The 13,192-nt window shown below is 45.1% G+C and overlaps 1 protein-coding gene across 3 annotated transcripts in view; it reads left to right on the top strand.

Moving 5' to 3' along the window:
• LOC106574411 (rho GTPase-activating protein 6) overlaps positions 1 to 13,192 on the top strand; it is a 106,788-nt gene that overhangs the window by 85,062 nt on the left and 8,534 nt on the right. For all 3 annotated transcript variants that reach the window (XM_045697644.2, XM_045697643.2, XM_014150284.3), the window contains exons 4-6: positions 10,367 to 10,644; positions 10,778 to 10,973; positions 12,010 to 12,065. In XM_045697644.2, the coding sequence (XP_045553600.2) occupies positions 10,367 to 10,644; positions 10,778 to 10,973; positions 12,010 to 12,065 (530 nt within the window). The remainder of the gene's footprint in view (positions 1 to 10,366; positions 10,645 to 10,777; positions 10,974 to 12,009; positions 12,066 to 13,192) is intronic.

The following is a 13,192-nucleotide window of genomic DNA, read 5'->3' as shown; positions in this document are numbered from 1 at the left end:
AGCAGCATCCTCCTTGGTAATGCAATTAACACTGTTTAACAAGGCGGACATTGAAAGTGGTCCCTTCACTGTTGGTGCTTCAAAATGGACTAAGGAGGCATAAGGATAGTGGAAATATTGGAAAGATAAGGATTGGGTGTCTTTTCAGATGCAAACTAGAACCAGGGGTTAGGGGGGAGCGCTCTAGTTTACCTTTTTTCTTTGGGTTTTTCTTTTTTCTTTTTATGCTGTCACTTACATTTATGAAGACGCTTTCCCAGTCCTGAACATTTAGTTTCCAGAGAAAACAGGACCTTGTCAGTCCCCAGCCCTACACTCTTAGAAGAAAGGGTTCCAAAAGGGTTCTTCGGCTGTTCTCATAGGAGAACCCTTTTTGGTTCCAGGTAGAACTCTTTTTGGTTCTGGGTAGAACCCTTTTGGGTTCCATGTAGAACCCACGGTGGAAAGGGTACTACATGGAACCCAAAAGGCGTTTTGCCCCAGAACCAAAAATGGTTCTTCAAAGGGTTCTCCTATGGGGACAGCTGAAGAACCCTTTAAGGTTCTAGATAGCACCTTTTTTTTATTTTTTTTTATGTAGCCGCAGCCCCAGGTGAATAGCAGAGTGGCTATGAAAACACAGACATATTTACTAGGGGAGGAGGAGGGATATATTTAGCAAAGTGGAACGACTCCTTGTAAGGGGACTGGGCTGAAATACAGCCCCTGTGCCTGCATCACAGACGGCATATTTGGCAATGTGCTGACTACAGATCTGATGGAAGGTAACTCTCCAATAGAGATGGAGGTAAAAACCACTCCAAGTATCTTCCACATTTGCTCACAAGCTGTGGGGAACTTTCTTTGCAATCAGTTTATTCAATGGAAACATGCATGTATTTCAGGTTCTCTTTGATGCTAGTGGGCAACGGTAACTTCAACGTCAGCTCTGCCCGTTGTATACAGTACCAGTCCAAAGTTTGGACACACCTACTCATTCAAGTGTTTTTCTTTATTTTGTACTATTTTCTACATTGTAGAATAATAATGAAGACATCAAAACTATGAAATAACACATATGGAATTATGTAGTAAGCAAAAAAGTGTTAAACAAATCAAAATATATGTTATATATAGTAGCCACCCTTTGCGTTGATGACAGCTTTGCACACTCTTGGCATTCTCTCAACCAGCTTCAACTGTAATGCTTTTCCAACAGTCCCACATACGCTGAGCCCTTGTTGGCTGCTTTTCCTTCACTCTGCGGTCCAACTCATCCCAAACCATCTCAGTTGGGTTGAGGTCGGGTGATTGTGGAGGCCCTGATGCAACACTCCATCACTGTCCTTCTTGGTCAAATAGCCCTTACACAGCCTGGAGGTGTGTTGGGTCATTGTCCTGTTGAAAAACAAATGATTGTCCCACTAAGCGCAAACCAGATGGGATGGTGTATCGCTGCAGAATGCTGTGGTGGCCATGCTGATTAAGTGTGCCTTGGATTCTAAATAAATCATTGACAGTGTCACCAGCAAAGCACCCCCACACCATCACACCTCCTCCTCCATGCTTCACGGTGGGAACTACACATGGGGAGATCATCCGTTCACTTACTCTACGTCTCACAAAGACACGGCGGTTGGTACCAAAAAATCTCAAATTTGGACTCATCAGACCAAAAGACAGATTTCAACCGGTCAAATCCCAGCTAGCAATGAAGAATTGGCCTAGAAGCGGCCCTCTTTCGGGGGGCCCGAACTGATTGAATCGGCCCGGAATCGGGTGTCGGACTCGACCGTCTACTGGAATTCAGCCGACTTTGCAGGCATCTTACCAGAATCCCCCAGAAGCGGCCCGATGCAATTGTGCGTCGCCTCATGGGTCTCCCAGTCGCGGCCGGCACAGGTCTCAAACCAGCATCTGTAGCAATGCAGTTTGCACTATGATGCAGTGTCATAGACCTCTGCTCCACTCGGGAGGCTCCAGCCACAAAGTTTTTAATGCTAATCAATTGCCTTGCCCAAAGTATCAAAATTATACTAAAATACTACACAGGACTCTTAAAGAATGTAATTTAAATGTTAATTGTATTTTTTGATCACAGAAACAATGAGAAAATATGGAAAAATAAATAAAATAAATAAAAAAATAATGAAGCAGCCCGTGTAATCATCTGCCAGAGAGTAGCCTCAATCGGCCCGAGCCCCAAGTAATACATTTGGGCCAGATAACTCACACCGGAATCAGCCCGAGCTCAATCCCCGCATCCTAGCCATAAGTAATACTGCCGAAGGCGGCCCAGAATCATGCCACCTGACGTTGGCCAAGTCTGACTCTCAGCCGAGTCCCCCGACTTTCAGCCGGAATCGGCCCAGATCCACTGTGCTAGCTGGGATGTCTATTGCTCGTGTTTCTTGGCTCAAGCAAGTTTCTTCTTCTTATTGGTGTCCTTTAGTAGTGGTTTCTTTGCATCAATTCGACCATGAAGGCCTGATTCACCCAGTCTCCTCTGAACAGTTGATGTTGAGACGTGTCTGTTACTTGAACTCTGTGAAGCATTTATTTGGGCTGCAATTTCTGAGGCTGGTAACTCTAATGAACTTATACTCTGCAGCAGATGTAACTCTGGGTCTTCCTTTCCTGTGGCGGACCTCACGAGAGCCAGTTACATCATAGCACTTGATGGTTTTTGCAACTGCGCTTGAAGAAACTTTCAAAGTTCTCGACATTTTCCGGATTGACTGACCTTCATGTCTTAAAGTAAATGGACTGTCATTTCTCTTTGCTTATTTGAGCTGTTCTTGCCATAATATGGACTTGGACGTTTACCAAATAGGGCTATCTTCTGTATACCACCCCTACTTTTATTTTATTTTTATTTCACCTTTATTTAACCAGCTAGGCTATTTGAGAACAAGTTCTCATTTACAACTGCGATCTGGCCGTCACAACACAACTGATTGGCTCAAACGCACTAAGAAGGAAAGAAATTCCACAAAAGTACTTTTAACAAGGCACACCTGTTAATCAAAAGGCATTCCAGGTGACTACCTCATGAATCTGGTTGAGAGAATGCCAAGAGTGTGCAAAGTTGTCATCAAGGCAAAGTGTGGCTACTTATATGTATAACATATATTTTGATTTGTTTAACACTGTTTTGGTTACTACATGATTCCATATGTTTTATTTCATAGTTTTGATGTCTTCACTATTATTCTACAATGTAGAAAATATAAAAAATAAAGAAAAACCCTTGAATGAGTAGGTGTGTCCAAACGTTTGACTGGTACTGTATATAAATAATTAATCACAGCAGCAGTCCCATTCTCAGTTTCTCATGTCATGTAAACTCACTGTGGGAGAGGTTGGTGGTCGATGAAACATTCCCGTGAGGTACTGGGTTAGAAACATAGTGGCTGTGAACATGCAGGCTGCCAAATGCTTTGTCATTAGGGTGTGTGTGTATGTATTTGTGTGCAAATGCATGTGTGTGTGTTTAAGTAAACATTCTCAAAGTGTGTGGTTGTAGAGAGTGGACTGCGTCAGCTAGCATATATGGTTGTTTAGTACATGATGACTCGCTCACTCTCCCTCCCTGCTTCCCTCCATCCCTCTCTCTCCCTCCCCCTCTCTCCCTCCCCTCTCTCTCTCTCTCTCTCTCTCACTCTCCCAGCTTCCATCCATCTTTCTCCCTCCCTCCCTCTTTCTCCCTGCTTCCTTCTATCCCCCTCTCTCCCTCTCCCCTCTCTATCTCCCTGCTTCCCTCCCTCCATCCCTCTCTCTCCCTCCCCCTCTCTCCTTCCCCCCTCTCTCTCTCACTCTCCCTGCTTCCATCCTTTCTCCCTCCCTCCCTCCCTCCCTCTCTCTCTCCCTGCTTCCTTCCATCCCCCTCTCCCCTCTCTCTCTCGCTGCTTCCCTCCATCCCTCTCTCTCCCCCTCTCTCTATCCCAGCTGTCCTGTGTTGTCTCAAAGCTCTGGCTCAGTCTGTCACCAGAGTGGGACATATGTGATGATGTGGCATGCGCTGTGGTCCATTGGGTTGATGTGATTCCATACCGGCCTCTGGGGCAGCCTCTCTCTCAGCTGTTTAGACAACCATAGTAAATTAACTTTCTTACATTTGGGTACACACTGCATCAAACTCACTCCTGAGAGGGATCTGTTTATAATGTAGCCTTCTACCACTGCACTGCAAAAACAGAATGTGTTCAGGGACTGAACCAGAAGTCTGTCTGGGTGATGGCTTTGTCTTGTGATTGGGTGGACCTTGGGTTTGTGCGGCTCGGAAGATAGATTGTCATCCAATGTCAACAATGGTTTACACATTGAACCTAAAATGCCTTAACATTTACTGTATTCTGTATCTCTCTCGGTTCTGGTTTGGAGACGCACTTGCTCTAAAAGGTTGTAACAGTAGTTGATTTTATTGTGCTCATTTTGAGTACGCAAACTAAAAGAGTTTAGTTTCTCTCCTAGACAGAGAATGAGAACAGGCGTAGAGTAGTGCCAGATCACACGGACGCTGTTAATTGAGTTTACGAGACTGAAGTGAGCCTGTTCTAAAAATGACTTGTAGCTGTGCAGGCTTTATTGTTCACTGGGATCAAAGACCACCTGGCTAATGTGGTGGGTTTACGTGCAAGTCTTAAACTGACGTACTGTTAAGAAATGGTTCCTTGTTGACTTATTTATGGGAAAATATAGGCTGGATGAGACGTTTTATGAGATTTAGTTTAATCTGTTTTATTCGTAGCATGTGCAGTAATCTCTTTTTGGCGTGTTCATCGAAACACAGATGGTATCTTGAAATGTTTAATTGGAGATTTGTTTCATGTTGATAATCCTGAGCTGCGATAATCGAAATCTGTAAACAGCTATTTTTCTTTTAGCTTAATCCCTTCTCTTTCTGTAGTGTGAATTGAATTTCCGTTAATCCCTTCTCTTTCCATTGTGTGAACTGAATTTCCATGAATCTCTTCTCTTTCTGTTGTGTGAACTGAATTTCCATGAATTCCTTCTCTTTCCATTGTGTGATTTGAATTTCCGTTAATCCCTTCTCTTTCTGTTGTGTGAATTGAATTTCTCTCTTTTTTCTCCCTTGTCTTCCTTCCCTTCCTCTCTATCACTCTGTCTCAGACATGTCAAATCAAATCAAATCAAATGTATTTATATAGCCCTTCTTACATCAGCTGATATCTCAAAGTGCTGTACAGAAACCCAGCCTAAAACCCCAAACAGCAAGCAATGCAGGTGTAGAAGCACGGTGGCTAGGAAAAACTCCCTAGAAAGGCCAAAACCTAGGAAGAAACCTAGAGAGGAACCAGGCTATGAGGGGTGGCCAGTCCTCTTCTGTCTGTGCCGGGTGGAGATTATAACAGCACATGGCCAAGATGTTCAAATGTTCATGAATGACCAGCATGGTCAAATAATAATAATCATAGTAGCTGTCGAGGGTGCAACAAGTCAGTAACACAAGAGTAAGTGTCAGTTGGCTTTTTCATAACCGATCTTTGAGAGTATCTCTACCGCTCCTGCTGTCTCTAGAGAGTTGAAAACAGCAGGTCTGGGACAGGTAGCATGTCCGGTGAACAGGTCAGGGTTCCAGCAGGTCTGGGACAGCAGGTCTGGGACAGGTAGCACGTCCGGAGAACAGGTCAGGGTTCCATAGCCGCAGCAGAACAGTTGGAACTGGAGCAGCAGCACGGCCAGGTGGACTGGGGACAGCAAGGAGTCATCAAGCCAGGTAGTCCTGAGGCATGGTCCTAGGGCTCAGGTCCTCCGAGAGAGAGAAAGAGAGAATTAGAGAGAGCATATTTAAATTCACACAGGACACCGGAAAAGACAAGAGAAATACTCCAGATGTGACAGACTGACCCTAGCCCCCCGACACATAAACTACTGCGGCATAAATACTGGAGGCTGAGACAGGAGGGATCAGGAGACACTGTGGCCCCATCCGATGAAACCCCCGGACAGGGCCAAACAGGTAGGATATAACCCCACCCACTTTGCCAAAGCACAGCCCCCACACCACTGGTGGGATATCTCCAACCACCAACTTACCATCCCGAGACAAGGCCGAGTATAGCCCACAAAGATCTCCGCCACGGCACAACCCAAGGGAGGGCGCCAACCCAGACAGGAAGACCACGTCAGTGACTCAACCCACTCAAGTGACGCACCCCTCCCAGTGACGGCATGGAAGAACACCAGTAAGCCAGTGACTCAGCCCCTGTAATAGGTGTAGAGGCAGAGAATCCCAGTGGAGAGAGGGGAAACCGGCCAGGCAGAGACAGCAAGGGCGGTTCGTTGCTCCAGCCTTTCCGTTCACCTTCACACCCCTGGGCCAGACTACACTTAATCATAGGACCTACTGAAGAGATGTGTCTTCAGTAAAGACTTAAAGGTTGAGACTGAGTCTGCGTCTCTCACATGGGTAGGCAGACTATTCCATAAAAATGGAGCTCTATAGGAGAAAGCCCTGCCTCCAGCTGTTTGCTTAGAAATTCTAGGGACAATTAGGAGGCCCGCGTCTTGTGACCGTAGCGTACGTGTAGGTATGTACGGCAGGACCAAATCGGAAAGATAGGTAGGAGCAAGCCCATGTAATGCTTTGTAGGTTAGCAGTAAAACCTTGAAATCAGCCCTTGCCTTAACAGGAAGCCAGTGTAGGGAGGCTAGCACTGGAGTAATATGATCAAATTTTTTGGTTCTAGTCAGGATTCTAGCAGCCGTATTTAGCACTAACTGAAGTTTATTTAGTGCTTTATCCAGGTAGCCGGAAAGTAGAGCATTGCAGTAGTCCAACCTAGAAGTAACAAAGGCATGGATTAATTTTTCTGCATCATTTTTGGACAGAAAGTTTCTGATTTTTGCAATGTTACGTAGATGGAAAAAAGCTGTCCTTGAAACAGTCTTGATATGTTCTTCAAAAGAGAGATCGGGGTCCAGAGTAACGCCGAGGTCCTTCACAGTTTTATTTGAGACGACTGTACAACCATCCAGATTAATTGTCAGATTCAACAGAAGATCTCTTTGTTTCTTGGGACCTAGAACAAGCATCTCTGTTTTGTCCGAGTTTAAAAGTAGAAAGTTTGCAGCCATCCACTTCCTTATGTCTGAGACACAGGCTTCTAGCGAGGGCAATTTTGGGGCTTCACCATGTTTCATTGAAATGTACAGCTGTGTGTCATCCGCATAGCAGTGAAATTTAACATTATGTTTTCGAATGACATCCCCAAGAGGTAAAATATATAGTGAAAACAATAGTGGTCCTAAAACGGAACCTTGAGGAACACCGAAATTTACAGTTGATTTGTCAGAGGCCAAACCATTCACAGAGACAAACTGATATCTTTCCGACAGATAAGATCTAAACCAGGCCAGAACTTGTCCATGTAGACCAATTTTGGTTTCCAATCGCTCCAAAAGAATGTGGTGATCGATGGTATCAAAAGCAGCACTAAGATCTAGGAGCACGAGGACAGATGCAGAGCCTCGGTCTGACGTCATTAAAAGGTCATTTACCACCTTCACAAGTGCAGTCTCAGTGCTATGATGGGGTCTAAAACCAGACTGAAGCGTTTCGTATACATTGTTTGTCTTCAGGAATGCAGTGAGTTGCTGCACAACAGCTTTTTCAAATTTTTTTGAGAGGAATGGATAGTTTTTTATAATTTCTGGGTCAAGATTTGGCTTTTTCAAGAGAGGCTTTATTATTGCCACTTTTAGTGAGTTTGGTACACATCCGGTGGATAGAGAGCCGTTTATTATGTTCAACATAGGAGGGTCAAGCACAGAAAGCAGCTCTTTCAGTAGTTTAGTTGGAATAGGGTCCAGTATGCAGCTTGAAGGTTTAGAGGCCACGATTATTTGTATCATTGTGTCAAGAGATATAGTACTAAAACACTTTAGTGTCTCCCTTGATCCTAGGTCCTGGCAGAGTTGTGCAGACTCAGGACAACGGAGCTTTGGAGGAATACGCAGATTTAAAGAGGAGTCCATAATTTGCTTTCTAATGATCATGATCTTTTCCTCAAAGAAGTTCATGAATTCATTACTGCTGAAGTGAAAGCCATCCTCTCTTGGGGAATGCTGCTTTTTAGTTAGCTTTGCGACAGTATCAAAAAGAAATTTCGGATTGTTCTTATTTTCCTCAATTAAGTTGGAAAAATAGGATGATCGAGCAGCAGTGAGGGCTCTTCAATACTGTACAGTACTGTCTTTCCAAGCTAGTCGGAAGACTTCCAGTTAGGTGTGGCGCCATTTCCGTTCCAATTTTCTGGAAGCTTGCTTCAGAGCTCATGTATTTTCTGTATACCAGGGAGCTAGTTTCTTATGACAAATGTTTTTAGTTTTTAGGGGTGCAACTGCATCTAGGGTATTGCGCAAGGTTAAATTGAGTTCCTCAGTTAGGTGGTTAACTGATTTTTGTCCTCTGACGTCCTTGGGCAGGCAGAGGGAGTCTGGAAGGGCATCAAGGAATCTTTGGGTTGTCTGAGAATTTATAGCACGACTTTTAATGCTCCTTGGTTGGGGTCTGAGCAGATTATTTGTTGCGATTGCAAACGTAATAAAATGGTGGTCCGATAGTCCAGAATTATGAGGAAAAACATTAAGATCCACAACATTTATTCCATGGGACAAAACTAGGTCCAGAGTATGACTGTGGCAGTGGCTCCGAAAGCCTTTTGGAGTGGGTCTGTGGACTTTTCCATGTGAATATTAAAGTCACCAAAAATTAGAATATTATCTGCGATGACTACAAGGTCCGATAGGAATTCAGGGAACTCAGTGAGGAACGCTGCATATGGCCCAGGAGGCCTGTAAACAGTAGCTATAAAAAGTGAGTGAGTAGGCTGCATAGATTTCATGACTAGAAGCTCAAAAGACGAAAACGTCGTTGTTTTTTTTTTGTAAATTGAAATTTGCTATCGTAAATGTTAGCAACACCTCTGCCTTTGCGGGATGCGCGGGGGATATGGTCACTAGTGTAACCAGGGGGTGAGGCCTCATTTAACACAGTAAATTCATCAGGCTTAAGCCATGTTTCAGTCAGGCCAATCACATCAAGATTATGATCAGTGATTAGTTCATTGACTATAACTGCCTTTGAAGTGAGGGATCTAACATTAAGTAGCCCTATTTTGAGATGTGAGGTATCACAATCTCTGTCAATAATGGCAGTGATGGAGGAGGTCTTTATACTAGTGAGATTGCTAAGGCGAACACCGCCATCTTTAATTTTGCCCAACCTAGGTCGAGGCACAGACACGGTCTCAATGGGGATGTGCCAGTCATGTCAGTCATGTCTCTTGCGTTGTCTCTTAGTCACTATGATAACAATACATTGTTAATATTGTTTTTATATATCGGGAGCTTGGGACTATAAGATTCTATCTGCAAAAAGAGGATTCTGAGATAATTGGCTTTAAAGTTGGTGTCAGCAATTTGTATCTTATATTCTTTTGAACTTAACACGAATTGGGAAATTTAGAGTACTATATACTGTAGGTAGAGAACATTGACCAGAACAAGGCTATGTCAATAACAACATTTTGACAAAAATGCAGGTTCATACCTGGAACCAAAAAGGGTTCTTCAAATGGTTGTGCTATGGGGACAGCCGAACAACCCTTTTAGGTTCTAGATTGCACTTTTTTTTCTAAGAGTGTACTGTCAGGGACCTGTGTCTGTTAGGGGAATTGATACATCATGTTAAAGAAAAATACCACCCATCTTTCATTAGTCTACTGTTGTTTTTCATTAGTCCACTAGAAGCTAGGTAGACGGTGATGGCTGAGTTCCTCACTGGAGATCCAAGTACGTAACTTGAATTTCCGTGCCAAGCTCCCATTGACATCATTGCATGATTTACACAAACGTCTGAGCTACACACGCATTTCTCCATTTAGGATTTGGCCCTGAATCAGGAAACCTTAAAACATAATTTGTTATGTTTTTTTCTCTCACTATTATAGCTCACGTTAAGAATGTCTCCTTGTGGGCCTGTCAATGTCTCAAAGTAAATATGATGTAGTCGAATATGTGGATACGTGCGCAAAAACACCTGCGTCCAAATATTCAATGACTAATCACAGAACAATCAAAACAGTAACGATCATAATCTAAAGATCTCTATCTCTACACAAACACATTCACACGGAGGGCGGCACACATCTTTCATGCATACACGACCAAACACACACTCTCTCTCTCTCTCTCTCTCTCTCTCTCTCTCTCTCCTCTGAGAATATGGTATTTACATTCCTCTCTTTCCATCCCCTTCCAGAATCTCTTTTCTCTCTCTCTCTCTCTCTCTCTCTCTCTCTCTCTCTCTCTCTCTCTGAGAATATGGTATTTACATTCCTCTCTCTCCCTCCTCTCCCAGAATGCATCCCCCAGGCCTTCGGTATGGCCCTGTCCCAGGTAATCGCCAATGACCGGACCCACAGGCAGCGCCAGGACGGCCTGCGTCAGGACCCTCCTCACAGGGAGGAGCATAAGGACCCGTCGGACCTGGTGTCGTCCATCCTGCAGTTTGCCACCAAGAGGTCCACCAATAAGGAGCTGTCCAGCAGTAACTCCTCCCTCAGCTCCACCTCTGAGACAGCTAACGAGTCCACGTCGCCCAGCACGCCCGAGGCTGCCCCGCGGACACGCAGGAGGGTGAGGGTCTCCCCCCACACGCCTACTGTACCAACTCCATGCACACACTCCATCGTTGTGCGTGTGTGTTTGTGTGTGTGTCTGTGACCTCAAGTAGATGTCAGCTTGATAATGCTCTCATTGTGGTCTGCAGGGGGGCATGTCGGTGGACTCCATCACAGACCTGGACAATAACCAGTCCCGCCTGTTGGAGGCGCTGCAGCTCTCTCTGCCCGCTGAAGCGCCCAGCAAGAAGGAGAAGCACCGGGACAAGAGGCTGAGCCTCAACCCTATCTACAGACAGGTGCCTCGCCTGGTGGACAGCTGCTGCCAGCACCTGGAGAAGTATGGTACGAATGAACACAGCCCCTCTCATTGATCACACCTGGGGCCTGTTCAGTAGGGCACAATATAGCAAAAGGTTTTGCAACGGAAAACAAAAACGAGCGCAGGTAGCACCTCCCTGTTTCAAAACGTTTCCTATGTGCTGGACACAGCTCTATTCCTGTGGTCAAAATCCTGGTCTTTGTCAGGGATCACTCACCCGATCTGACCCTACAGGGTGCAGTCTGTTGGAGTTTCCAGCCCCACGTCTTAACCCCGCCCTGCACTGCCCAACCAGCCCCACATCTTTACCCCGCCATGCACTGACCAACCAGCCCCACGTCTTTACCCCGCCCTGCACCGCCCAACCAGCCCCACGTCTTTACCCCGCCCTGCACTGCCCAACCAGCCCCACATCTTTACCCCGCCCTGCACTGCCCAACCAGCCCCACATCTTTACCCCGCCACGCCCTGCACTGCCCAACCAGCCCCACATCTTTACCCCGCCCTGCACTGCCCAAGCAGCCCCACATCTTTACCCCGCCCTGCACTGCCCAACCAGCCCCACATCTTTACCCCGCCCTGCACTGCCCAACCAGCCCCACATCTTTACCCCGCCCTGCACTGCCCAACCAGCCCCACATCTTTACCCCGCCCCGCCCTGCACTGCCCAACCAGCCCCACATCTTTACCCCGCCCTGCACTGCCCAACCAAGATGATGTAGAAACAAGGCAGTAGTGTCTGGCCATTCATTCCTGACACTCAGTGAACCGACTTTGCAATCCTTCTCAACATCGACCCCTGGGCTTACTCCCCCCGCTCTCCCGCAGTCTTTAAATCCTCACTTGCTGGACTGAGCGTTAGGGGCTAAAGTCCTCTAAGGCGTGAATGGGCCACAGTAGCATTGGTTTAGGTTTGATGGTTCATGATGTCTGTGTTGAAAGGAGGCTTATGGCGGCTACGTCTTCATGTCTCTTCCATCTGTGATTATTCGGCTTGAGTGTCTCTTTGACCAGTGGAGGATGATGCTCACTTATGTCCTCCGCTGTTTCTTATGACAGGTCTTCAGACGGTGGGGATATTCCGAGTGGGGAGCTCCAAGAAGAGAGTGAGGCAGGTGAGAATCTGGGAGAGGCACTTTTTGATACTTCTTACACATTGCTGCACAAAGCTGTTGTTTCAGCTCACTGTGAGTGGTTGGCAACACCTTATAACTGAATTCATCTTAGTAATAGGTGATCTTGTATTGTTAACTTAGTTGAAGCATCGATTGTCATGAACTACACATTTTATTAATTGACTGTTCTCGTTGACTATATGGTTTTACAAGTACTTTTGTTTTACAGGGCCCCATGCTAATTACATTCTATTTCTGGATACTAGATAGAAGCTGTTAAAATTCAGATATATTGACAGAATATATTAATATTCATGCATTGGTTTTGATTTTGCCGCCGCTTCGGAGAATACACACCCACTTAGCATTAGTTCAGCGTATGTTATTAAAGGAAGCAGAGCGAATTAACTTGTCTCCGGCTGAAGAGCCAGGCTCCTCTGTAGTCGTGGCCCTGCTCTACAAAGGGACGCAGTCGAGCCTTAATACCATATTTGTAATTGAAGCAGGGCTTTTAGCATTAATTTCCATCCCAGGGCCTGTATTCAATTTCCATCCCAACGGCTGATCTAGGATCAGATTAGCCTTTTATATCATAATGAATCAGATTACATGGACAGGTATGTTTTGCCTATATCGTCCTAGTGTGGTTTTACTCTCTAGTATTTTTTTGCTCGCCATAAAAAAAAAATCCCTACTTTTTTTTATCAGTTGAACGTTTCCTTTTGGTTATTGTGACAGAATACTCCATTCGTTTTAGTGTTGTTTTTGGACAATGTCTTTGTTTAAAGGAGATTTGAGTGTTTTCTGAGTTGTGTTCTCCGAGTTTGGACGTCTCGTGTTCTCTGTTTGCGTAGCTCATACGCAACGCTCACAATGGCAGATCTTAATCTTTCATTCAAGTCAGCAAAAACAAGCACTGGTGCCAGCCAGTTTCAGTCTCAGTCTTAAATGGTGTTGTTTCCGTTCTATGATGGGGAATTTATTTTTATTTTCAACATCTCACCGTTTGAGGGAATACAATGCTATCAGCGTGTTGAATCAAAATGTCTCCATGTGAGACAATTTACATCACTTCTCACTGTAATCCCCCGTTTGCTGACTTGAAAAAGAACACACTATATCATCAA

This window comes from Salmo salar, chromosome 16, assembly GCF_965601325.2.
Source record: "Salmo salar chromosome 16, fSalSal1, whole genome shotgun sequence".
Classification (NCBI taxonomy): Eukaryota; Metazoa; Chordata; class Actinopteri; order Salmoniformes; family Salmonidae; genus Salmo; species Salmo salar.
The sequence above is the reverse complement of the archived record's forward strand: the minus strand, read 5'-3'. Positions and strand labels throughout refer to the sequence as shown.